Source organism: Colossoma macropomum, unplaced genomic scaffold, assembly GCF_904425465.1.
Source record: "Colossoma macropomum unplaced genomic scaffold, Colossoma_macropomum, whole genome shotgun sequence".
NCBI classification, from domain to species: domain Eukaryota; kingdom Metazoa; phylum Chordata; class Actinopteri; order Characiformes; family Serrasalmidae; genus Colossoma; species Colossoma macropomum.
This window is the reverse complement of record NW_023494805.1, coordinates 31,330,892-31,356,804: the sequence shown is the minus strand read 5'-3', so window position 1 is coordinate 31,356,804 and position 25,913 is coordinate 31,330,892. Positions and strand designations below refer to the sequence as shown.

The window sequence follows — 25,913 nt, the reverse complement described above, 5'->3', positions numbered from 1 at the left end:
CCAGCCTGGGTATATGTGTGTGCAAAATCTTACAGGTTATTGTGATAAACTTGATCTGCACTCTATACCAAGCCTAAATAACAAATTCTGCTTTGTGAGACAGGCCCACTGGTCTCCTGTTAAAATGGTTTCTATGAAATATTAATCAGCATCTCTAAAGGCCTGTAGAAAGTCATGCTAGTTTCTGGTTTTAGGAGTAGTTTTGAAAGTTGGTACTCAACACTAGATCCCATCTCTTTGTGAGAATCACATCATGTTAGGTTTATTTAAGAATACATTTGGATGCAAATCTGCAAACGTCTGCAAAAAAACTGCTCAAACAATAACAAACAAGCTGCTTTTTGAAGGGTCTTGAAATGGTCTGGTTAAAATGCTTTGACAATTCGCTAACACAATTAACCATTATTACATTATTACACAATTAACAATTATATGCCATTCTTAGAAATTTATTATGTCCGAATAATTATTTGGGCCACTGTATATGTTCACATAAACTAAACACCAAAGTTTATAAAATTATGATGACAAGGAAGTGCTCATAAATGTGTTTTATAAATGCAGTAAAGTGAAATTTATTTAAAAAAGAACACTTTACTTTGACTGGGATATAAACTTTACATATAAAACACAATATACAAGCTTCAACAAACAACATATTTTTATTTTATGAAGCATTCAATCCAGTGGTTTCCATTAGAGCCAGTATGTTAACGTTTCTGAATACGGTACAAAGACAAAAATTGTCTGCCTCATATTCTTAAAACAACCTTGGACAGTATATTACTAAAACCAGTAAGTAATATCAACAAAAATAAGATCCAAGTGACACTTTTTACATAAGAGGGAATTCCAAAATTTCAATCATTGAGATATTAAGTTATTCAGAGTGTTTTGATGTGATTTTTTTTAGTACATGGGTGGCGAAAGGAACCAAGGATCGTAGAGTTTACAAAGCAAATATTTGCTTTGTAGAGATTGGGCCTGACAATGCCGTGCGTGTAAAACAAACCAAAAAATAAATAAGTAGGGTTTAGGCCAAAAACTGAGCATTTCAGCATTATTCATAACCCTTAAACTCTTCAGACGACTGGTTCCCATCACCAATTCTGAATCAGTAAGTCTCTTTAAATTTCACATCAAACTACTCTAAATGACTGTTTGTATCTTAATTTAATAATGCAGAAATGTTGAAAACTAATGGAATTTCCTTTTAATACTTATAAATGAATATCTGTTTTTGGAAGAAAAAAATGATATACATTCTAAGGCACATTCTAAGATATGGCTTACAACACATGAATGCTGAATCACTCTAAACTGAAATAAAATGTATACCAGCTATTCAGTTAGGTGCTACATGTAAGAGTTTTATATTTAATTTTAATGATCTTCAGAAATAGGCTGGCAACATGTAAGTAAACACTGTATTATCATGTTTTTCCCAACGTTTCAGCTTTTCAAAGTTCAGAACGCAACAAATGTAGTGGTTACAAGTGGGTTAGAAGAGAGTGTACAAACCAAAACCAAACTAAAACTACTACCAATTTTTATCAGTGGCTGACTTAAATCTTGCATGTAGCTCCTTTAAAGGTCTGCTGTTGTCAACTTCGGTAGAGATCTATTGGCTGCCACTTGGCTCCTGTCTTGTTTTTGGTTGTATTTCCAGTGTTCGACATTGATATAGCTTGTGCCACTCATTTATATATGATAAAGAGACTGAAATGTATCATATGAAAATGACTGTTTCAAAGTAGTTGAACTATAACACACTGGTAGTTTTGAAAGGAAGTACTTGAACATTGTAAACTCCCATATCAAAGTTCAAGTGCAAGTTGAGAGAGATGACTGGATTTTGGTTTAGTCAGATTTAGTTTGTGAATGAATGGGCAGTCACAGTGTTAAATAAGCCATCTACAAGTTTTACACAATATGGCCCTTCAGTGTTCTCTACAAAATCATTTTACAAATACTACCATACCTATAAAAGGAATAACATTTTGCATATATTTCTAATATAAGTTACTGTTGAAGCAAGTTATAGTTTGGCTCTAGGGAAAACAAAACTACAGCAAAACACAAAAAGGTGATCAGGGTACTGAGTGTCAAGGATAGTATTTAGAGACAGAGGGGATTACGGAGATACAAATGGAAAACATAAAAAGAAGCAGGAAAGAAAAGGGCTAGGAAAGGAAATGTCATTTTTGCAAAGAACAGACAGTACAGTAGGTACAGACTAAAATCAAACAACCAACATTTGTCATCGCATTTTAGTCATCAGTACCATTATGAGTTTCACTGTCCTTGGATGCAAACCAGTCTCGCACCTGCTGATAGCTCATCTTTGACTTTCTGCACAGGGCATCCAGGTCCTTCTCCTGTAATGCACCTGTCTGCCGATGATACAGTTCTAAAGGATGCATGTCTGAAGAGTTTGATGTTGACTTTGGTACTTTTGAGGAACTGTTCGACTGAGATTTGCGTTTGCGGTTCCCTTCGCTCTTAGGGGTTCCAGTGGAGCTGCTGGCATCGCCTCCACCACTTCCATTTTGTTGTAGCGCAATCTCAGCGAGTATATGGTCACGGACAATTCCCCGCACCCAGCGTAGCTGCCCATTTTTTACAGCATACCGAGTGTCACCAAACCACTGAATAATATCAGCTCGGGGCAAGGCTGTTCGTTCTACCAGCTGTGTATACTCCTCACTCTTTGGCCATGGGGAACGCAGAAAGTATTCCTTTAGAATATCCAATTGCTCCTTGCTTTTTCTCACACGTCCAGAAGCTTTTGCAACATGTGGAGACTTCTTTAAAGAACTGGACGATTGAGGGGTGATGCAGAGGGAGGACGAAGTGGACACAGATGCCTCTGACAGTGCTTCAGCTTCATGGGCCTCACTTTCATGTTCACTTCCCACTTCTTCATCATTATGTTGAAGATCATCTTCTTCTTTTGCTACCTCTGTCTTGATTTGTTCTACCTCCCCTTCTCCAAATGCCTCAAGTGTGTTTGATAAAAAAATCTGAAAAAAATGTGAATTACGTGAGCTGCTTTTCTGTGCTCTCTTATTGCGAGCTCCTCCTTTTGGACTAACACTACTTTGCTGCTTTTCAGTGACCAGAGACAGAGGCTGGAGCTGCGGAGATTCAGGTGGATGCTCTCCTTGAGAAACACCAGATGTTAAGCCTGGCATCCCTCGCCCAGTTCGTAGCTGGTAGCGACTGTCGCTGAACCATTTCCGTATCTCGTTGCGACTCAGACCTGTCTCTTCTTGCAGACGTCTAAGCTCTGTCTCATCAGGCCAGTTCTCTTGCAGGAAGCTTTTGCGCAAAGCTGTGAGCTGGGCTTTAGATTTTTTGTATCGTCCCTGCTTTTGTTGACATCCAAGAGAAGAATCCAAGGAACTAGGCGAGGCAGTTGATGGCGTCGTAGCAGGGTTGTCCACATGATGGCTATTGAAATCAGAGTTCTGTTGAGGAGAATGAGGTGTAGCAGAAGGAGAGACCTTAACTAATTCTTGGGGGTCCCTTTTTTGTTTTTTGCGTGACGAACAATTCATAGAATCCTCTGTGTGATCTTTCTGCCCCACCTCTACCAAGTCATCACATTCAGACTTCTTCCTCTTTTTACTTTCTTCATGTACAGATTCACTCATACGTTCTGGTCCTGCCAGCTTGCAGCGTGTCTCCTCAATGTCTTCAGAAGCCCAACTGATTCCATACTTTATGCGCTGCACCATAAACCAGACTTTGACTTTATCCAGTGGAAGTCCACAAACATGAGCTAGTGTGCTCACTTCTTGGGATGTTGGGTAAGGGAAAACATTAAAGGCCTGCACCAGCTCAGGTATTGCATCCAGCTCCTTTGTCTGATCCGACTGGGTCCACACAAGCTTTAGCCCCTCTGATACTAAAGGAAGACATACCACTGAGTTACTGTTGGTACTGAAGCTCGCTGAACTGCTTCCATTTGTGCCGCCGTTGGTCATTTTCACCTTGTGATACGAGGGGCTTGTGTGTGCCTTGCCATTTGTGTTGGGATGACTTGGGGACTTGAGCTGGTGTGGACTGCCAAACTTTTTCTCTTGTCCTTTCTTCACCAATGACCCTCCAGGAGAGGTAACCCTAACCTGGTGACTGTGCATTTCCATCAGGGCTGCTGAGAGATGATTACTAAAAAAGAAGAAAGAAGAAAAATGAATTTAAAAATGTTTACCTGACTATAAAAGTCACAGGTAATATATTTTAATGTGTTGGAAAAGGACAAAACCAATCATTTTAGATACCAGCTGCTAAATTTTTATACCCTCAGATGGCGCGAGGAATAAGCCTCAACGAGTGAAGACAACCTAGGTGGCACCAGACAGTAAAATTAATCACAGATGAAATTTATATAGACAGCAGTGAAACAGAGGTACAGAGAAAAGACTGGAGGTGCCAATGATCAATAAGCCAACATGAAGTGAATGATAAAAGTCCACCCAAGATCCAGGGGGGGTAGCTGATTGTGTTAGAGGTGTAAAGGATGTTATAGATGACAGTTTGGACATTCACTATGAGCATTTATGCAACGTTAGGGAAACTTACTCCCCTGAAATAGTGTATGTCTTGCTTTGTGCTTGTAGAGTATGTAAATAGAGGCCCCTGTTATTTATTTCTCTTACCCAAAATAACTGTGCTGGTGAATATGATTAAATACTAACGACTGATATTCTGATCTTTTCTGCAGCTAATTTTTAAAATGGTACATTCTGACAACTGCCTGGAAATTTAAATAGGCTATTTAAATAGACTTGACACACATTTTAAATTTAGGTTATGCACAATAACCATACAGGCAAACTTAAGTAGCAGGTAAATAAACTACATCAAAAAAACAATACTTGCCAATTTACATTTTTTTCACCATTTTATTACTCGCTTTGAAGTACTATAACTTATGAACGGTACTGCAACAAATTAAAGAATCTTATTCATAAACGAGTGATCATACACAAGTATTCCTAATTTCCATAAGCCAGCTTTAAGCGAAGCACAGGTGTTTCTCTTATCAACCGAGTAGAGAAAATCAAGGAAACATAAGTCAAGGAAATAAGACATTTAAACATCCATACCATGCCATCCAATATGACTGCAGCAAACAATGGCAAGTCATTTCATGTTCATTCCTGAGAAAGACGTGCATAGAAAATAGTTTTAAATATGTACTGGAGGTGTATTTACCATCATTTTTAAGTTGATACAATTTTATATTATGCGTATTCGATTTGATTTTTAATATTTTGTGTTAAAGACAACTTCATTCTGCACACAATGGTCTGGTTCAGATAAATAGAAGCCACATCAGCCCTGCAATTACTACAATTTATAAGCCACAAAAAAAAAAATCATCATTTAAGCATGTGTACATGTATTACACAGCGTAAGCCCCTCCCCATTACCACCTTGTTTACTCTTGATACACCCAGATGCCTAGTTTTGTTTATTGACAGCTGTTTCAATGAAAAATGGTAGATGTGAGATGCTCAGAAGAGAGTGAGTAGCGCGCTGGTGATACTGCTTTAAATTTCACTATACTGTTTAAAAAAAAAATAATTAATTGTTTGATACTGTATGGAAATCATTATACTCTTAGTATTTATTTCTCTTTGCAGCCCCTCCAAATGCCATATCCTCTTATGCAGTGGGTGGTGTCAAACCTCAGTGATCTGAGCTTAGCTGTTTTAATAGATGCCAACAACAAAGTAACAACTGAACAGTACAAGTGAACAGTAAAGTTAGGATTTCAACTGTGTTCCATGCTAAAAACGAACTACTGTGATAACTGAAATGTTGATATCAGGAATGCTGATCTCAGTTTGGGAAATAATTAATGTACAGTATCATAAGAGCAGGTTGTTCACAATTATGCAAGTTCCTACAAGCACACATAAACTTGTCCGTAACCCTCCAATATTTCGTTATTTGTGTGTTTATATAAGCAAAGGGTCTTACAGGAACTTCATTCTACATTAGTTTTTCTGTGGAAATGCAAACTTCATAACTTTCCAATGGTCCCACGAAGCACAGGGAATTAAAAATCAATGCAGCTTTATTAGATGTTCTCTGATCTATGGTAAATCAATTAAGACTAAGTGACCCTTATTAGTCCCACAACAGGGAAATTTCACCTCCGCATTTAACCCATCCGTGCAGTGAAACACCACATACACACTAGTGAACACACACACTAGTGGGCAGTAAGCACACTTGCCCGGAGCGGTGGGCAGCCCTATCCGCAGCGCACTGGGAGCAGTTGGGGGTTAGGTGCCTCGCTCAAGGGCACTTCCATCACATACTGTCGGCTCAGAGGTTCAACCAGCGACCTTCCGGTCACAAGGCTGGTTCCCTAACCTCCAGCCCATGACTGCCCCCATACTGTTAATATGTTGCAAAGGGACAAATGTATAATTCATTAATCCATTTAATCGCACATGATCGAAATTCTGTTTTGAGTTTAAAAAAGATGCATTGGAGCCATACAAACAGAAGTTACTGAAATTTGTTATAATTAAAGATACAATATTTGGTACATATAATCTTTAAAAACGATTACTGACATTTTAATACTGTTGTACTTGTACATTTATATCGTGCTTACAGGAGATGAAAACGTGAACAGACAGGCAGGACAACATTGTGGCTCACATTAAGGCTGATAATCCTAACTATAAATTCTTTTCTTTCAAATAGCTTGACTGGGTCTGACATAATGGACATGATAGAAAATGAAAGCCCAACAGAGACTACATACAGCATTTCCATCATTATACCAGTATGTTGAGGCTGTCGATCAATTTCTTTCTTTTTTTTTTTTTGCATGTATTTGTGTGTGATTACTGAATGTAACTTTTGTAGTTTTGATAAAATTTTATAAAATTTATATTTTCATTAATTTTCCAACACAGTTTCTAAGCAGGCATAGTTTGTGTCATGGGGCTGCCCACGGAATAAAATGCATGTACTCACTGAGCTGGGAAACATCTGTTTTTAAATGGATGAAATAACTAGTAATAACTGAAGGTTCACGTTGGAATGTTATTATTTTAAGATGTAAGGGTCAATCATGAAAATCGTAATTACTTCACAAGTGTCTGAAACTGCTGTGGCCAAGACCATCAAACAGCCTGAAGAGCCTAGTGCTCATGGGGAGCCAGGGAGGTCAAAGGTGACCACAGAATCTGAGAACAGGCCTGAACATAAGTCTGCAAAAGTAATTAACTACTCCTGAAACACAGGCACAGATAATGGCAGTGCAGTGGGGTGGCTTCGTTGAGTGGGTGATCTTTACCAATTGCATGGCAGCCTCAACCAGAGACGCCATCTCAGTGTACTTCAGCAGCATGCCATTCCACCAGGATCATGGCTAGCTGGGCAGCCCATTCTTTTGCAAGCTAACAACCTGAAACATACCCATGGGTTGTGCAAGACCCATCTGGCAAAGAAGGAAAGGAAACTCAAACTAATGACCTGGAATGCCCAGACGTCAGACATCCGTGACATAGAACCTCTGTGAGATGAATCACTAAGAGGCTAACAATGTCTGCTAGCAAAAGGGCATCTACATGTTTGAGGATTCCAGGATTTAGAGACCGTTTTCTTGAACTCATTTTCTTATGTTTTGTAACATTTCTGTTGCGAACAGTAATTCCAAAGATTTTTCAGAATTTCTGCATAATTAAATCTTTAAGATGCAAACGAAGTAATTAACTCTAGGGAAACTTGCCAAGTCAACACTGTCCACAACAGTGGTGATAGGAACCGGTCATCTGAAGCTGTTAAAGCGTCTAAAAGCTACCTCACAAAAGGTTTTTAAATAAAATGGCTATGAATATCATCGCTGTCCAAAGAAAAACAAGTATCTCCAATATAGTAGCTTTACAGGAGAGGGCAAAATGTTCTTATCCTAAGCAGTTTTGGAGCATTTCTTTTGGTCCATTTACCATGAAATTCTCACACAATATAAAGAACAGCTGCCCTGCTCAAACGATGTAGAAAAGTAAAAATCACAAAAAATAGAGATACATGTTTTTCTTTGGATAGTGATGATCTGCAGCCTGAGATGTTGTTTACAGCAGTTGTGCAAAGAGATTTTGGCCTAAAATGTGTATTTTTAAGTTCACTGGTTGTTTTTGGTAGTAAATAAAATGGATATATTTCACATCAAACCACTTTTTCAGTATTTACTTCCTGCCAGGTGAAACATCCAACAAGCCACAGTTGTTCTGTCTTTTTTCGCTAAGATGTTTTGGTCACCCATGCTCACACACGGTCAGGGAAATGACACTGTTATCAGTCCAAGTCCTCACAAATGTTTATGTTCTAAAAAACGGGACAGGCTGATTGTGTTCTCCCCCAAAATGGCCAAGGCGTAATTTCATCTTTGAGATGTAACCGAAGCCATTCAGAGTGGTTTGGTGTGAATTGGTTCCTTGCAGAGAAACTTGGACTCAGATCTCTTTACAGTGGTGGTAAGTGGAACCAGGGGTCACAATGTCAATTTTATTCACTGTCCAAAACCACCAGTGAACCTACATGTGCCTTCTGAGTGTGTATATGTAGTGTTGATGATGGTAAAATAGCGGTAAATCCAGAAATAAAAAGTTTTATCTGGGACTACTTTTCCTTATAACACCCTACATGTATCTCTCCACCATTTAAAGATTTTAAAAGTACATTGCAGCCCAAAGGTTTCTCTCAAACCTATCAGAGAACAGTGTCTTGGGCATCAGGCAGTGTATTCATCACCATCCCATCCATGTAAAAACTTTATGGGGATGTAGGTTAGCTTTTAGAGGCATTACACTCTTCAGACGTCTGGTTCCTATCACCACCACTGTGAACAATTCTGCCTCGGCAAGTTTCTCTAGAACAGAGCATTTCACACCAAACCACTCTGAATGACTTTGTTTACATCCGAGCAACTGACTCATGGAGAAATTTGGAAAAAATCACTGGAATTCCCGGGTGGGCTGCAATGTCCAGGAGCTTCATGTTTGCTAGCTGAAGCTAGCTAGCTAACCTAGAGATTAACGTGGGCTGTGTTTCACGCCGTTGGGTTCCACGGTTCGTGCTGACCAGCTAGCCAAGCTCAATAACTTCTGGTAGCACTACGTTAACTACATCATATAAGAGCAGGTGTAACGTCGCTGTTGTGAGTCCTCAAACTCCTAGCGTTTCGGTTAAAACTGGCCGTTGTCCAACAAAAATGTCCACAACAACACCCCCTCCCCACCCCTCCTCCTCCTCCTCATGGAGAAAGCTGAAGTTGTTTTCTTATTCGCCAGCTTCTTGTTCGAATTTTCCGTTCCACCTTAAATGGCGCAGCAGTAGCATTGTCGCGCCAGGCGCCAGAATGCTACTGCTGCGCCATTTAAGGTGGAACGGGACATTCGAACAAGACGCCAACTTCAGCCTCGTCCCTCACAGCTTACATGCCCTTTTGTGGCGTATTAAGTGCTCGGCCGCCACAGCCTCTCTCTTCTTCGGGCAAACGCTTTAATAGGCCACAAAGACAAAGTTATCTTGGCTACACAGCGAAAACACCACTGAAAGCAGATCTCAGATCGTTTTAGGACGCGATACAATGGGAAAACAGCTACTGCGTTCCCTTTAAGCGCCCCCAACAAATGTGTTGTAGTAGCGGAGTCTTCCAATCGAAAGAATGAAATCAAACCACTCTGAAACTTCACCTCAGCGTCCAGTTTACTGGAATCCCATCAGGGTAACTTAATATTTGGATCTACCCACCACTTTTAATCCTCATTCACAGCCGCCCGAGTCCTCGGCACTAAAGTCTTCACTCTGAGCCGCTGAAGCTTTTGTTCTAGAAATCCCCAAAGTGTTTTTCCTCCTCTGTCCGGCCAAATCGAGGCTAGGCGGAGGATCAGGACAGGAAACAGACCAATCCTCCAATCCTCCTATCTCCTGCAGTGACGGTGCCGAGGGTGTGCCAGCCCAGTCTGGACAAGCAGGGGATTGGATTGGAAGAGGAGGGCAGCTGGTTTATTAGGGGATTGCTGATAAAACTGACCATTTTAGAAGATACTTGTCAGCGTGGGTTGGAAGTTTTATCCGCAGTTAGATTAATTGGATCATTTTTTCCCCCAAACTATGGTACAATAGTGCCATTTATTTTTACCAGAACTTGTGCATATGTTAGTATTGTTGTTGATCATCTCACTCAGCACCCTAAGAAAACTTATGCTTGCATTCAAAAGTTTGGAATCAATGTTTTGGGTCATGCTCCATTCGGAGTGGGAAACCATGTCAGGTTGCAGGGCTCAAAAAGATGCTTAAAATATTAGGCACAGCTCCAAAAGTTGGTATGTACATTTACACAGCTTACGTAAGATTAAATAACACTTTTCCCTTATGATTTCTCTAATTTTGCTTTTTTTTATCCTGTTTCATAGTCGCTCTGCGTGTGTAAAACAGCTCACCACATAACCAATTTTCAATCATTTTTAATATAAAACAATATTTTTAAGAGGTTTAACTTAGGAATTTGTATAAAACAGATTCATGTTCACTTTTTATGTTATTGATTTACACAACCTTTAAAAAATATGTATTTTATTTTAAAAAAATCATTTGTCACAGTGATTTGGTCACTGGTGTTATCAGGACTCTTATGTTTCATTTTAACACGGTATTTTCAGCTCTGTTAAATTGCTTCTATGGGTCGAGGCTCATCAGAGAGGAAGTATCTCGAGGCATGAGAAGGCTAGTCCACACTTGCTCACTATATTTCATTAATGTATGAATAATTTTGTTTATCAGGCAGCACATAACTTCTATATGTCACTGGTATTATGTGCTTTGATGGCTGGGTAATTAAAATTTGTCAAAATAATGCCAAATATGATTTTTATTACTGATTTTAAATGCACAAGGTCACCTGATCACCAATGAGTCAGCCAGTTTACAGAATCCTCAGTTTTAACCAGAATGTGACTGGAGTCACAGTCACTGGTGTTACACCATATTCATACAACACCAGTGACTGTAAAATATGTTTGGAATTAAGTTCTCCTTTTTTGCATATATGATAATAGGAGATGTTGAAGGACAAATTAAGATTATTCAGTTTTGAGATGAAAGAAAAAAATATATCCACCTGAATTCCCACTCCAAATGAAGAATGACACTTTTCACTAAGACATTATCGCCGCAGATGGGCTTAAATGTGCTAGTCCTGTGACACTTTACATGTTTCAAATAATCAGATCATTCTACCATTTTAGTGGTAAAAGGTGCCCCCAACTATGAAGCCATGAAAAGGAGATAAAACAAGAATAAACCAAAGGAATTTGATGATTGTGCAGTGTTTGGTCTATTCTTAAATTAACAAAAAACTATGAACATTCAAAATCTTTACTGCAGTGAGTTTTAAGCATGTTGTGCATGTCACACCAGTGGCTTCACAGATGCTGACATGCTGTTTTTAAGTTAAACAACAGTTTCGATGCTTGTTTCTTTTTTTAATTTATTTAAAATGCATCACAGTCACTGGCCGTCCTGAGTTAATGTGTTTTTAAAAATGTATAATTGGACATCAGCACAGCACTAATGTTACAGACCACAGTGTTTTACAGACTGGGTAGAAATTCTTGACACCACATAACTGGCACCCTTCTAGTTTACATCCAACCCACACATCTTAGCTGCCTTACAGATTTCTTTCTTACATGCATCTAAAATAATTAAAAGAGATATTTGTGAGGAGATGAGATATAAGATAATTCACTCGCATAAATGAAAAATGATTAATAGATATAGAGAAAATGAGACTCTTAACAGCCATGCAAGACCTGGTAAACCAGCAAAACTGTCCCCATTAGATAAATAGCACTTAATGTTTTCTTCTTTGAGAGAGAGGAGAAAATCAAGCTCCACTCTTGCTTCAGAAAAAATCGACAGGTGTTTCTGTCCATCTCTCCACTGTGAGAAGACAACTCAGCGCTATGGGTCTGGAAGGATGTGTAGCTGTCAAAATGAGAAAAGGAAATTTATTGAGAAAAGAAAATAGACAAAAGTAGCAAATTTGCACTAGAACACCAAAACTGGACATCTGAGATGTGGAGTAAGGCTTTATGGACTGATGAATGTAAATATGTATTAGGATTACTTGGATTCTGAGAGACAAAAATGCAGGCAACTTCTAAGACTGAACTTTAGAGGAGTGGAAAAATATGGTTACTGGACAACTTTGGGCAACCATGCTCTAAACAAATGACAGGATTGAACAATCATGCATGGGCCAAACACATGTAAAATAACTAAAGCCATGGCACTTTTAAATAGTGGATACTAAACACTCAGGAAAGAGGACCTTATATTGACTACACTGGTGGTAGCAGTGGTAATAGTAGTAATAATAATAGTCATTTGAGCCAGCAAATGCCAATAAGGTGCCAAGATCGCCGGAACAAATGTCGTTACAGAAAATGCATTACACTCTTGTAAGATTGGGAGGAAAAGAGTACAAAAGTGTTCAACCTTCACTCTCCCCGCATTACTCATTAAAGATATGCATCATCTGAGAAACATTGCAGCAGTTTCTGGTAAAAATAATGAATTGCTTGAAGAGCTCTTCTGTTTATCCAATGTACATACACACACACGCAGATGAAAACTGTGCATCTGCTTGAAATGTGCTTTATTAAAATTTAAATGAGTTGCACAATGTGAATTCACAGCATTATTAGAAAGTGAAAACAGGTGAAATAAAATCTCATCAGTTTTAGTGTGTAGAGATACACAGTTACAGTCGTAGGCAAAAGTTTGATCATCTGCGGTCAAATTACGTTTTGATGATTTGTTGTGAAAATGAGTTAGCACATCCTCTACTTAAATATAACAGTTTTCTGCAAGTTTTAGTGCACACTTCAAAAATCAACAACACCTGTAATTTGACCAGGGGAGCCCAAACTTTTGCACACAACAGTATATATTAACATTGATGTGAAAATGCAAGACCAATATATCGGTAGGCAGACAATAGTGTAAATTGGCGTCCTGCAAATGTACTAGTATCAGTCCATAAGTATTTGCTGAAGCATTTAAGCAACACATTATCTAATCTATAACATTATGTATAGAAATCTTCTTATATATACAGAATCAAGGTCATGATGCTTAACTAAAGCTATTACTTAAACTGAAAAAAAACTGTTCTTTTTTTAAAAATGATAGTTTTCTAAAACAAAAACTAAATCAAAATTACTATATCCACTGCAAAAGTTACTAAAACAAAATAGAATTACTGAGAAAAAAAAAAACTTTAGTTTTATATTTTTTCAGTGTGAGAAAGCTGAATTTAGAAGTGGGTCCCTTCTATGTTCAGCTGTCCTTAAGGAAAAGCCGAGCTCAGCCACTGCTGTGTTAATTTTATTCTACTCTTATCAAACACTTACTATCATAGCATTAATCATAATACTAAAAACTGAAACTAAATAAAAACTACAGTACTTTTCAGAAAATAAAAGCAAAAAGTTTTTATTGGTTGGGATTTGAAGACGTCCGATCTAGAAAGTCTCTCTCAAACTACTGTCAGCAATAAAGAAATGAAAGACAGAAAAAATCTGTAAACAAAGATCCAACAAAGTGAAATATAAAAATGAACTTATTTGCATACGTCAGAATTTGCTGATGGCCAAGCTGAATATGCATCGTGGCACTCTGATAAATGATGGAGTGATTATGGAGAGCCAGGACATGTAAGGAGACTGACTGAGAAGGAATTTCAAAGAGGTATAATCCACTACTCTGCGACCTTGAAGAGAAACAGAGAAAGACCATTTTAGGATGGTGTGTCTCACTGAAATGCAATTCATTTCTTCTACAAAATGAATTTTAATAAAATGAACACAAAATACGTTCATTTACCATCGACATCTCTTAATCCATAGCGCCTCACAAGATCACACGTCAACAGCACTTTCCCGGTCAGTGACATCAGGTTTTTGTCTGTTTAACCAGAAGAACACAGAGATAGACAGTCATGCAGTTTGTAAAGAGAACATATTGCTGGGAAGCTAATAAAAAAACTGGGACAATGAGATGAAATGAGTTATTTTTAGTTGTATATTAATAATAATTTGTCTTCCAGATTAAAAGATAAGCAAAATGTCACCTTTTACTTTTGAGCAGTGTTTCCGGACAACATTAACCATACAGGGAAAAAAAGTCAAATGTTGTGTTTACTCATCTAATTTTACCTGAGCATAAGTATTGGGACAAATAATGAAGTAGTTTAAAGTTGTATTTGGTCCCAGTACCTTTTCATGCAAAAAAATGCGTCAAGCCTGGGATCCACTGACCTAACCACACTCTTAATAACTTAATTAGGAGTGCTTTGCCTCTTTTCACTTTGGTATTTAAGGGGTGTTCTGACTTTAGTTTCCTCTTTAACACCGGAAATACATGGTCAGTTGGGTTTAAACCCAGAAACTGGCTTTAACCTTCCAGATTTTTTCTGATTAATACCTTGGTTTAGTGTGCATTATGCTTTGGGTCAGTGTCTTGCTTTATTATGAACTTCTGCATTTGCTTGGACATAGGAAGATAAGATGTTTATGTACACGTCAGAGTTAATTCTGCTGCTACCACCACCACTTACACCATCGACAAAGACCAGTAAGCCAGTTCTTGAAGCAGCCATGCATGCCCAAGCCATGACACTACCTCCACTATGCTTCACAGATGAAGTGCTGTGCTTTGGATTATTTCAAATCCGGCTGTTTGTCTTAATCTTTGTGCTTCTTTATTAATTCCAGACTGGCCCTTCTGTTCTTAGTGCTGATACGGGTTCTTTCTCTTGAGGATTTCTTCAAATAGTGAGTAATGATACTTTCACCCCTTCACTCTGTTAACTGCCTTTAATTCCTCTAGACATTATTTTGGGTTTTTTTTTTAAAGCTTTAACAATGTTTCGGTCATCAGCTGCTGTGGCCTGGTAATTGCAAATTGCAAATTACTTACACCTCCAGTAGTTTCTTTCTTTTTCAAAATATTTCATACTGTTTTTTGTTTGTTTGTTTGTTTTTGTAATGCCCAGTTGTTCTGCAGTAGTTCTGACGGTTATTTGCTTTAATCTCAGTGCCGTTTGCTTTAATGTTTCTTTTCCATTACAGTCAATTCTGAAGTTTTCATATTGCTTTATAGGTTTTGTATCTTTGACATCAAACAAGACCCCTAATTCAAACTCTAGTGTCTACAACCAACCTGACACATTCACAACTCTTTGATGTCTTTGCAAGTGAGGGAACAGGGGACCCATGAGCAATCAGAATCACCTGTCATTTATATGTCCCAGTACTTACACTTAGCTAACACTGGTGGAGTAAACAAAACAAACTGAAAAAAAAGATATGGTTTATGTTGTATGGAAAATAAAATAAAAGCGGTAATAAAATCTGACATTCTTTGCTTTAGTCTTATGCTCATGATGTTTTAATCTGAAATATAAATTTTATAAGCAAGCAATTTAACCTCATTGTCTCAATATATTTGCTTCTTAATGTATTTACACAACTATATTTTCCCTTCAGTACATTTATTATAAAAGGATACTCGCTCAAGTCCTGATATGTGGACACTGCATATTTAATTTACAGATATATTTAAGCATTGCTTTTAATAAAGTCCTACCTTTGGCAAGTTCAACAATGCATTTTCCACTCAGCTCTGTTGTCTCACCAGTAATGTACACATCCTTCAGCTGGAAGATTGACAACAGATATAGACTGTATTAGGTAATGTAGCAAGACCTTCAGTCACGAAGACTGCTCAACTGACACAAGAAAGTGGCATCTGCGTTTAGATCAATGGGAAAAGACATCAGTAAATAGGGTTGGAAATTGTAGTGAAAGTAACATATTCGATGAGCCCGATTCTCATGCATTAGTATGATATATAAGGAAAAACAGAAGAGCAGCTGTTCCTCAGGTGACCAACAAAGTCAATGCAGGACCGTGCTCTGGCCGTCAGCAAGAACCGTCCATCCACAACAGCGTAAAGAGGGAATTATAGTAGAATTGCAGTGTGTAAACCCCTCATTACAAAGATGAATGACCATTCGAGAGTTTAGTGGTGCAAAAACTGAGGGCACAGATCTACAGAGATGTGGGAAAAAAATAGTCATCCTTTACGATATTCTTCATAAGTGGGCGGAGTGCAGGTGTGGCGAACACCAAGAGATCGGTAGAAGCCTGAATGCTTAATTAAGTGAAGGAATCTGGTGGCTCTGTTACACTTTGGGGGACATTTTGCTGGCAGGGTTTCCCTTAGAGGGAAAGGTCACTGCAAAACAATCCAAAGTTATTCTGACTGATTACCTTTCACGTATGATGAAGTATTTCTGTCCTGATTGGATTGGTCTCTTCGAGGATGACAGTGCCCCATCCAGAGAGCACAAGAGGGTCTAATCTCATTTCACCCCTCGCCCCTACCATTTAGCCCTTAGCCCTCTGTTTTGCATGTTCACATCTAGGGGTAGGGCGTCCTGATTTGTGTTCAGATAGAGGGGTAGGGCGAAGTGTTAGGGCTATTTTTTATGGAAGATTTTGGGCCACAACGCTTTCTATCATCATCCATCCATCCAGTGAAAGTTCCACATACTTGTACAGAAGCTGTTCTGGTGGCTCATAGTGGCCCAAGACTAAGACGTTTACTAAGACATTTATGTTGTTTTTTCTGTTGTCACTCATCTGTAGGTCTCAGGATTTGACGAATGCTCAATATAAAGTAATAGCTAAGCATTTACTGTACTTACTATGCTGAAACCATTTCTCCTGAGCTACTCATTTTAAAATAAATGTCATACTTATGATCAGTACTGTGGTCACAATTGAAGTGGCAAGTTTTGAAGGTGAAGAGCCTTGTCTTGAGCTCTTCCTTTCAGTCATATTAATAGCAGTAATAGCCACACACCACTAGAGGGCCTATATAGACAACAATAATCATTGCTAGTGCAACAAATACTGTCATTATCAATGACATCTTCTCTTCTTGACAATGAAATATGCAGTGCAGCTCAAATTCCACCTCAGCTTTTTTTTATAATGACTTACCTTTTGGTCAAAGCCTGGAGGCTTTTCTTTCTCAATTATGTGCTGGGAAACTAGCTCGGTCTGTACGGCCCCTGGCCAGAGGCTTACAGACACCACTCCTCTGCTCTTCAGCTCTACTGCAGTATCTGCAGCTAGTCTGTCACACTGGGAGAATAAGCACAGACAATCAGGGACATCTCTTTAATACCTGTCAGCTAACTGACAGCAATAAAAATCTGGAGATATGTAAGTTGTGAGTGGTAGAATGTCAAACAAGTTGAATGAACTATGAAGGGAGTGAAATATGTTAAATGCTGAAATAGCCATGCTAAGTGACTCACCGCGGCTTTGCCAACCCCATAGGGCACGTTGAAGAGATACCGTAAGCCTCCCATGGATGATATGGTAACTATTAGGCCCTTTCCTTGTGCAACCATCAAACGGGCGGCATACACACAGCAGAAATAGTGTCCTCTGCAGAAGACGGAGAACATTGGCATTAATATGGCATTACTGAGAGCGTCTGTTGTTGTTTCTACAAATGGTTAATTGAATGGTTTAGCAAAAAATTGAATGCACACAACTTTACACTTACCCCAGTAAGTGCAATTGATCAGCGAAGACATGTCTGGTGTCCAAATTTATCTTATTTAGTTTAGCACTGGAGCTATGAGGCTAATGTTGCTAACAAACACTAGACGTCAGTAGTCACCCAAATCTTGTCTAAACACAAAACTTCTCTCAAGTCACTCAAAATGCATCCAAGTCTTCATTATGGTCACACATACTTGTCATCAGTGTGGTTAAGGACACAGTATGACTTATTGTGAACAATAAAAAATAAACAAAACTTTACTGTGTAGTAGACAGCAGGAATTGTCTGATACAGATTATGTTCTCCGTTTCTGTTTGTTTCTATTTTTAAACATGTCATCAGTTATTCATAAAAAGAAACAACAAAAATCATAAATGTAAACTGTAGCATCTGTATGCAGGTGTGACATGCATGCACACCAAGTGGAGTCTTAAATTCTCCCAGCGTTCGGTCATGTTTTTGTTCATTTTTATCACTTACAGTAAATCGTACTGTGTCCTAAACCACACTGGCAAGCCTGCATGACCTTAATGAAGACCTCAAGTGGGATAAGACAAGTTTTAGGGATGTATTCACAGAATGCTGATATGTACTTTTATGCAGATGATGCCATTATTAGATTAGATTGGATTCAACTTTATTGTCATTGTGCAGAGAACAGGTACAGAACCAATGAAATGCAGTTATCTATTGTTCTGCTCCATCACCAGTAGTGGCTCAAATGTACAGGAAGCATTTGTGACTGTTCAGCACACTCTAAGCTCTCTAAGGCTAGTTCTCAATGATCAACAAACAAAATATATGTTATTCTCTAAAGATGTGATACAGAGGTCATCTTAGCCACAGATTTACATGCTGATGGGCAAGCCAATAGAATCAGCATCTTAAAATACTTGGGTTTAATGTTAGAACAATTGATAAAGACGTTAAAGAAAAACTGGGATTTTATTTTAGGAACAGTTTTCGCTTTTCCTCTCCAGGTTTCTTCCTCTAGTTCTTAGGGAGTTTTTCCTTGCCACTGTCGCCACTGGCTTGCTCACTAGGGGGCTTGGACCCGGATTTTATTTATATATATATTTTTCTGTACAGCTGCTTTGTGACAACACCTGTTATAAAAAGCGCTTTATAAATAAACTTTGACTTGACTTGCTTTACTTAACAGGCACTCAAAAAGTTGAAGCTACCTTTTTACATATTTTAGATTATGGGGATATTTTATATGCATTAAAATGCTTTAAAGACAATGTTGCACTCACTGGACTCGTCGTTTTGTTTTAAGATTTATAACAGGTGCTAGATATTTAACTCATCACTGTGAACTCTCTGAAATGATTGGTTGGCCACCACTTTCAGTGAAAAGACAAATTCATTGGATAATTTTGGTCTAGAAAGTGATTATTGGTCAGCTTCATAAGACAAATAAGTCTTGGTACAATTTACATTCTAACAGTTATATTCAATTGAATGTTTCGATAGTACAGTCTGAATATAGCAAGACAGCTTTTAGTTGCAATACTCCATCCAAAGAAAGAAAGAAAGAAAGTAAGAAGAAAAAGATTTGGGTGACTATTGACTTCTGTAGTTTGTTTGCTGTGTTAGCTCTGTAGCTCCAATGTTAAACTAAAGAAGCAAAATTTGTGCACTGGAGTTTTCATTGAACCGTTCTTTTAACTCAAACAGTGCAATCTGCTTGCAGAAACAATGAAACTGCCACTAAAACTGCTAGTATTGATACAGTAAGAGTTCACATGCTTAATACCTGAGGCCAGTATTGTTGGTGTCATCCCAAATAGTAGGCTCTATCTCCCAGAAGTTATTTTCCATGTTGTCAAAAATGGCCTGTAAAAGCATAAAGATATATATAGATGAATCCGTACAACAGACTCTTTTGTGACATTAACGTCTGTTGTCTAACTGACCTGCACACCAGAATACGCGTTGTTCACAAGGATGTCCAGTCTTCCATTTTGCTCACGCTGAACTCTTTCAAACAGCCCCTTTACGTCTTCATCTTTTGTTGAGTCACAGATCACCGGCAGACATTGGCCACCTCTCTCGTTCACCTGCAGTTATGTGCACACAGAAGTAAGTCTAGTAGCTACTCTGTGGTTATTTTTGTCATATAAATGAGAATAACATAGCTTGAACAGGACGAATTCTATAATCTACCAAACCCTTCACAAAATTTGACAAAGCTTCATGCTCAGAGACGTCTCGTCTTTTCGAGAGACTTTCCGTAAGTTTTTCAGAAATCTGCAGGGATATTTTTCAACACCTTCAAAGTTCAGTCTTAGAAGTTGGTTAGAATTGCTGTTTCACTCTAGTTAAGTTAAAACAAGTTAAAAATTGGAACAAGGCCTTGGACTCCCAGCCATAGATAGCAGTGGCTTTAATCTTTTTGCATTTTTTCCTTTTACCTTTTCTGTCTGAATTGCCTGGCCTTGTCCATGTGGATAAATAGAGAAACATGTTCAAGTGATACAATGCAGAAGCTTTTTTACTGGAAATATCAACCATTGTAAACAGATCAGGCCACTGCTCCTACAAGGAATTTCTGTATGAAAGGGACAAGGCTGAAAACCAGTACTGGCTTGCCGTGATCTTTGAGCCCTCAGGCGGCACTGCATTAGAAATAGACACGGTTCTGTAGTGGAAATCACAGACAATGCGTCCTCCAGGCTAAAGACCACCTGGCTTGTTATCAGCACACAGCTTCAAATGTCAGCATCCATGATGGTATGGGGGTGCATTAGTGCACATGGCATGGGTGACTTACACATCTGTGAAGGCACCATTAATGCTGAACGATATATACAAGTTTTGGCAAAATATTCTGCCATCCAGACGACGACTTTTTCAGGGTAGGCTTTGCTTACTTCATCAAGACAATGTCAAACCACACTCTGTACATACAACAACAGCACGGCTCCATAGTAAAAGGGTCCAATCGCTAAACTGGCCTGCCTGCAGTCCAGACCTGTCACCCATTGAAAACATTTGGTGCATTATGAAACAGAAAATACGATAAAGGGGCCCCTGAACTGTTGAGCAGCTGAAATTCTATATCAAGCAAGAATGGAAAAACATTTCACTTTCAAAATTACAGCAGTTGGTCTCCTCAGTTCTCAAACGCTTGCAGAGCGCTTGTTGTTAGAGAAAGAGGTGATGTAACCCAGTGGTAAATATGCCCCGTCCCAACTTTTTCGGAATGTGTGGCTGGTATCTAATAAAAAAATGAGCATAATTTTCAAGAACAATTGAATTTCTCAGTTTCAACATTTGATTTGTTGTCTTTGTACTATTTTGAATTAAGTATATGGTGTACATGATTTGCATATCATTGCATTCTACTTTTATTTACATTTTTGCACAGCGTCCCAACTTTTTTAGAAACGGGGTTGTATCTAAAACAGTGTCTCAGACAATTAGGCAGCATGTTTGTGCTTGTTTCATGTAATACCTTCCTGTGAGATAGAAATATTAAATGCTTCAGACATCTGGTTCCTATCACCAACACTGTTAACTACTCTGATTCGTTAAATTTCTCTAGAACACAGCATTTCAAATCAAACCACTCTGAATGACTTTGTTTACATTTTAACCATTTATTTAAAAATAAGTGTAAATGTAAACCCTCCTTTATAACGTCTCTAGCGATACTCACCTCAGCTGCGGTCTGCTGTAGGGTCTTCATCTGTCTGCCAGTGATATAGACAGTAGCCCCCGCTTCAGACAGCTGTAATGCAATGCCTCTTCCAATCCCTCGAGAAGCACCAGTCACCACGCACACCCAGCCAGAGAGCGCCATCTGACAAACACAAATGCACATGTTGTCATTGAAAAGACTTCATAAAGGAAGATGACTAATCTCTAACTTGAACTGCAACCAGAAGTAATTTTGGTCTGGTTTCTACTGGATCAATTACAAAGTTGCGTCTTTGTTCACATGCATGAAATTCTGTAGTAGACGATAAAATGGTAAACTGCCCCCCCCCACCAGCACAAACTGTCTGTTGACCAGAGGTCATTTTCCACTGAATCTGTAGTCCTCATGTTGAGTGACAATAACAAATGGCTGTTGTCGGAACAAAACCTTGTAACTCCAAAATGGTAACTTTGCAGGATAAGGAAAAAACATACTTTACTCTTAATGTAAGTCAGTGGAACCAGAGTTTTTTCCAAGTCATTTTAGGTCATTTCTTTTAGTCAATTCATCATGAAATTTACATACAATGTAAAGAGTAACAGGTATTTTCAAATTATGCCACAAACTGAAAAACATCAAAAATGTAGCACTAGGAGTCTTGCCCAAGGATTCTTATTGGTGTAGTGTGGTGTGCTTGCCTAGGAATCAAACCCAAGGTTTCTGTGTGGCAGAGGTGTTACCCGAACTGGTTTAAAGCCCCTGGCTACTCATTTGCATAATTTTCTTCTAAGCGTTATCTATAGTTTTGTGCTGTTTTTACTCTGAAATGGCAGAGAAGGAATGTTAGTTTATGTCAAGAAATTTTTGAAATTACTTTTCACTGCCTTCTTCAGCTCGATTTCAGTTGGGAGGGACTAAATTTCGTGTATGTGATGTAATATCAGCAAAAGTCCCGGAGTTAGCAATATGTATACATCAGCTACTTGTGTTCCTCTCCCTTATATAAAGTGACTGCTCTTCCGCTGCTCCGAGTCCCAGACAAAACTCCCAGCAAGTAGGATATTCAAGCTTTTATAAATTTGTTAACAGTGCATATTATGAAGGTTTATTACACTGTTGTTTGTAGCGTAGCTAGATGTTGCCTCCTACATGTGTAAGCCATCTGTTGTATCATCCTATCATAAGCGATTGACTTTAGTTATTATTATTGGTGAAATGAAGAGGTTTGCACTCACTGATGCCATGAACGTACATGAGGCGCAGTTGTAAAGCACTCAAAAGCAGTCAAAAGCACTTAAAATATAACAGCAGTGTTGAAATGTTTAATGCTGCTCTGTGTTCAGAACAAATTAGTCCTTTTTCTCTATAAAAATGTTTGTTGCATTTACAAATTATAACACCCTATAACACCTTTTTTTATTTCTGGCCAAAACAGCCATTAAGCACAAATTCATTTTTCAGGAGACATGTCTGAGGAGATTAGATAAAAGAAATTAAGTGGAAAAACCAGGTGTTTCTGTCCATCTTTCCATTAAGAAGACAACTCAGTGCCGTGGGTCTGAAAGGACATGTAGCTGTCAAGAAGAAACACATTACTGAAAAAGAAAATAGACAAGAAAAGAACATTTGCAAATTAAACAAAGAAGCTCCTGGCGTTTCACAACACTGGCCATCATTGGACATTGGACAGTAATGGACTGACCACCCCAGAGTCCCAACCTCAATCTTATTGAAGTCTTTGGGATGACTTGGATTGTGAGAACCAGAAAATGCAACTTAGAAGACTGAATTTTAGAGGTGTGTAAAAATGTCACTGCAAATTTCTTTGAAAACCTGAAAGTCTTCTGTAATAAAAGCCAAATGGTGGAAACACTAAATACTGAAAAACTTGATACTGTATTTCATTTCTAAAGCTCCTGTGTTATGTTCTGCTGTCAACTTGTACTCAATGGCTGTTGTAACTGGAAGTTAAATAAGTGAATGGTGGTGTCTGACTTTAGCACTGTTCATTTGTAAATCACGTTACAATGAATGTTGTTTGTGTAACCTCTAATGCAATCTATCAAGCTCCAATGAAAACACTCCTTATCAAACAAATTAATCTTATACACTCCACCCTTAATGTTCGACTACCTGCTGAAACATTCTCTCTGGCGCTCTGGCAGAGAAGAGTATGTTTTATATACAGTTGTAAATATTTAGTTGTAGTGTATTTATATGCACATTTATTTTAATGATAGTAATAACAAAAACAGGTCAGAAACAACAGACTATTCATAAAAGAGACCGATGGAGACTGATATGACTTGGACAGACTAGATGACAAACGTGTCTAAATAGATTTAAAAGGTAGGCACTCCTAATGTCCTGGGACAGATCATGATCTTAAGGGGCCCTTGGGCACCAGCATGTCTGGAGGCCCCTGAACTCTAAATACATAAATATGTTAATTAATTCATTTATTAATGATTATCTGAAAAGTGAGATAAAACAGTAGTTGCTCATCTATTTGAGCAACTACTTTTTGTCTAATAAACAAAAATAGCCTTATTAATGATTTAGGTTCAATATGCTGTCGTGTCTATATTGTGTCCTCAGGTTTTATGTGCATAAAAACAGACTTGAATCAAGATTTTTTTCTCTTTTTCCTTTAAGCCAAACCGAGTCGCAATGCAGACACTAAAGTATTCCTATACATATATAAAGGGATCTCATTTAAATGGCATGTGTTGTATTCACTCTGGAAAAAAGGGTAATCTCTTGATTCACCTGGAATTGTGAATCAGTTTGAAAGGTTTATGACAGAATTGGTTGAAAAGAATACTTTGTTCCTGAGTCAGTCATAAGTACTGGCTGAGCAAACCGACACAGTAAGCAAAACTTCCACTAGACATGCCATACTGAATGTAATACACCAATATTAACTTCTTTTTTAAAAAAAGGTTACAGATTTGTGTTCACAGACACTGCTGCAGTTGTCAAGACTGCGTTTATCAAGGCCAAGACAAGTCCAAGACTATGACGAGTCAAGACCGAGTCTTTAAGTGGCCGAAACCGAGTCCAAATGAGAGCGAGAGCGAGTAAAGACATAATCAAGTCCTTTTCAAGAACAAGCCTGAAGTCTTTAAACAGATTTCTTGTTCTTTTCAAATCATTTGTTGGAGTCCAACAGTCTCTAAAACATTTCACAGAACATGCAAAAATGTATCTCATCCATGGGACTGCAAACATTTTGTCTATTCTAAACTACAAGGATCCACAACAGTGATTATCTTACCTTTTCAGGTTCCTGTAAAACGCTTTGGCGAGTTGGTACCACACCACTCTATAAATACTCTTCCTCTTGGTCATAGTCTGAGACTCCTACAATGAGTCACCAATAATGACAAGCAAGAGCCGCAATAAGTGACAGGAATACAGTTTGTTTGACTTAGTAGTTAGATGTGCTCTATAATAGCACCAACTTCAAGCATATAAAAATGAAATTGGCTTTTATTAATAAAGTGCAGAGAAATAAAACAAGACCAGACTTTATTGAAATTGCACTCATAGTTTAGAAGACCTTACAATAACATGCAAATGTCTGAGTCATTATTACACATAACCCTTCAATGTTACACAACTGATATAACATTTCCAATTTTGCTTAATAGAGCCCTTAGTAGGGCATGAAATGTCATTTACAGTGAGGGCAAACAAATATTCAGACACTTTTGTTATTTAATGTATTTTCAGTGTGTATAAACTGTTATAGCCCTTACAACATCACCTACCTCAGAGGTGTATCTAATAGGCTGTGTATGTCTTCTAGTCTTTGCAAGTCATGTCGATCTCTATTGGTCCATCTTTCGATGAAAACAAATAGATTCAGAGAATTAATGATTACATTCGTGTACACTAATCAGTTCTCCTAACTGATTAAGGTGATGAACCATGACTATTAGAGCTAGGCCTTCAGTTCAGGCTATAGATATCAAATCTAGCTCAAAACTGAGAAAACTACCCATCTGTAAGATAAAGCTAGTTTCTAATAGCACTGGGATTTCCAAAAGTCTGTTAGCGCTAAGCTAATGCTGGTGTGCATTGACATTTTTGGCTGTTCTAGATTAAACACAGACATGTGAAGCTTATGAAATACATTCCATTATTTATTTGCAGCTTGAAACAGACATTATCATAAATTTTACATTGTATGTAGCCGTTTCATAGGGAGTGTTCCAGTAAAGATATCTTCCCTCAGACAGGAGGTTAAGGCCGACAAACAAGGAACTCAAACAAGCTTGTCATTCCAAGATGCGGGAGTGAGAGATTGTTCTTTGTACAAACCAATTCCAAAAAAGTCAGGACAGTATGAAAAATGCTAATAAAAAACAGAAGGCAGTGATTAGTAAATTCAGTTTGGGCTGTATTAAATTTAAACATTACAAAAACACAAAATTTGATGTTTTACCTTATGAACTTATTTCTTTGTAAATACATGCTCATTCCAAGTTTGATGCCAGCAACACGTTACAAAAAAGTTGGGACAGGAGCGTGTTTGCCACTGTTTTACACCAGCTTTCCATTTAATAGCACTTAA

At 38.2% G+C, this 25,913-nt stretch overlaps 2 protein-coding genes across 3 annotated transcripts; both read right to left on the bottom strand.

Moving 5' to 3' along the window:
* Positions 1 to 659: 659 nt before the first annotated feature.
* Positions 660 to 10,109, bottom strand: homeza (homeobox and leucine zipper encoding a). Of its 2 annotated transcripts, XM_036597112.1 has the most exons (3): positions 5,115 to 5,701; positions 4,307 to 4,349; positions 660 to 4,173 (listed from the first exon to the last, which is right to left on the bottom strand). In XM_036597112.1, exon 3 carries the CDS (start codon positions 4,149 to 4,151, stop codon positions 2,271 to 2,273), a length of 1,881 nt encoding a protein of 626 aa, XP_036453005.1. In that variant the 5' UTR covers positions 4,152 to 4,173; positions 4,307 to 4,349; positions 5,115 to 5,701; the 3' UTR covers positions 660 to 2,270. The 2 variants fall into 2 exon arrangements, with proteins under 2 accessions (XP_036453005.1, XP_036453004.1); XM_036597111.1 differs by lacking the exons at positions 4,307 to 4,349; positions 5,115 to 5,701 and adding an exon at positions 9,790 to 10,109 and having other exon boundaries at positions 661 to 4,173.
* Positions 10,110 to 11,972: 1,863 nt separating this feature from the next.
* LOC118826447 (dehydrogenase/reductase SDR family member 1-like) lies at positions 11,973 to 24,713 on the bottom strand. The gene is made up of 10 exons (XM_036597423.1): positions 24,612 to 24,713; positions 21,353 to 21,496; positions 19,608 to 19,751; positions 19,448 to 19,527; positions 17,435 to 17,567; positions 17,115 to 17,258; positions 15,694 to 15,763; positions 13,930 to 14,010; positions 13,679 to 13,816; positions 11,973 to 12,027 (listed from the first exon to the last, which is right to left on the bottom strand). Exons 2-9 carry the CDS (start codon positions 21,494 to 21,496, stop codon positions 13,680 to 13,682), a joined length of 933 nt encoding a protein of 310 aa, XP_036453316.1. The 5' UTR covers positions 24,612 to 24,713; the 3' UTR covers positions 11,973 to 12,027; position 13,679.
* Between the last annotated feature and the right edge of the window lie 1,200 nt (positions 24,714 to 25,913).

Coding starts and splice junctions, on each gene's coding strand:
- homeza (XM_036597111.1), bottom strand. CDS start 4,151: ATGGAAATGCACAGTCACCAGGTTAGGGTTACCTCTCCTGGAGGGTCA.
- LOC118826447 (XM_036597423.1), bottom strand. CDS start 21,496: ATGGCGCTCTCTGGCTGGGTGTGCGTGGTGACTGGTGCTTCTCGAGGG. Junction 17,259..17,434: donor ATGGGGTTGGCAAAGCCGCG/GTGAGTCACTTA, acceptor TTATTCTCCCAG/TGTGACAGACTAGCTGCAGA. Junction 14,011..15,693: donor CATTGTTGAACTTGCCAAAG/GTAGGACTTTAT, acceptor CTGGTTAAACAG/ACAAAAACCTGATGTCACTG.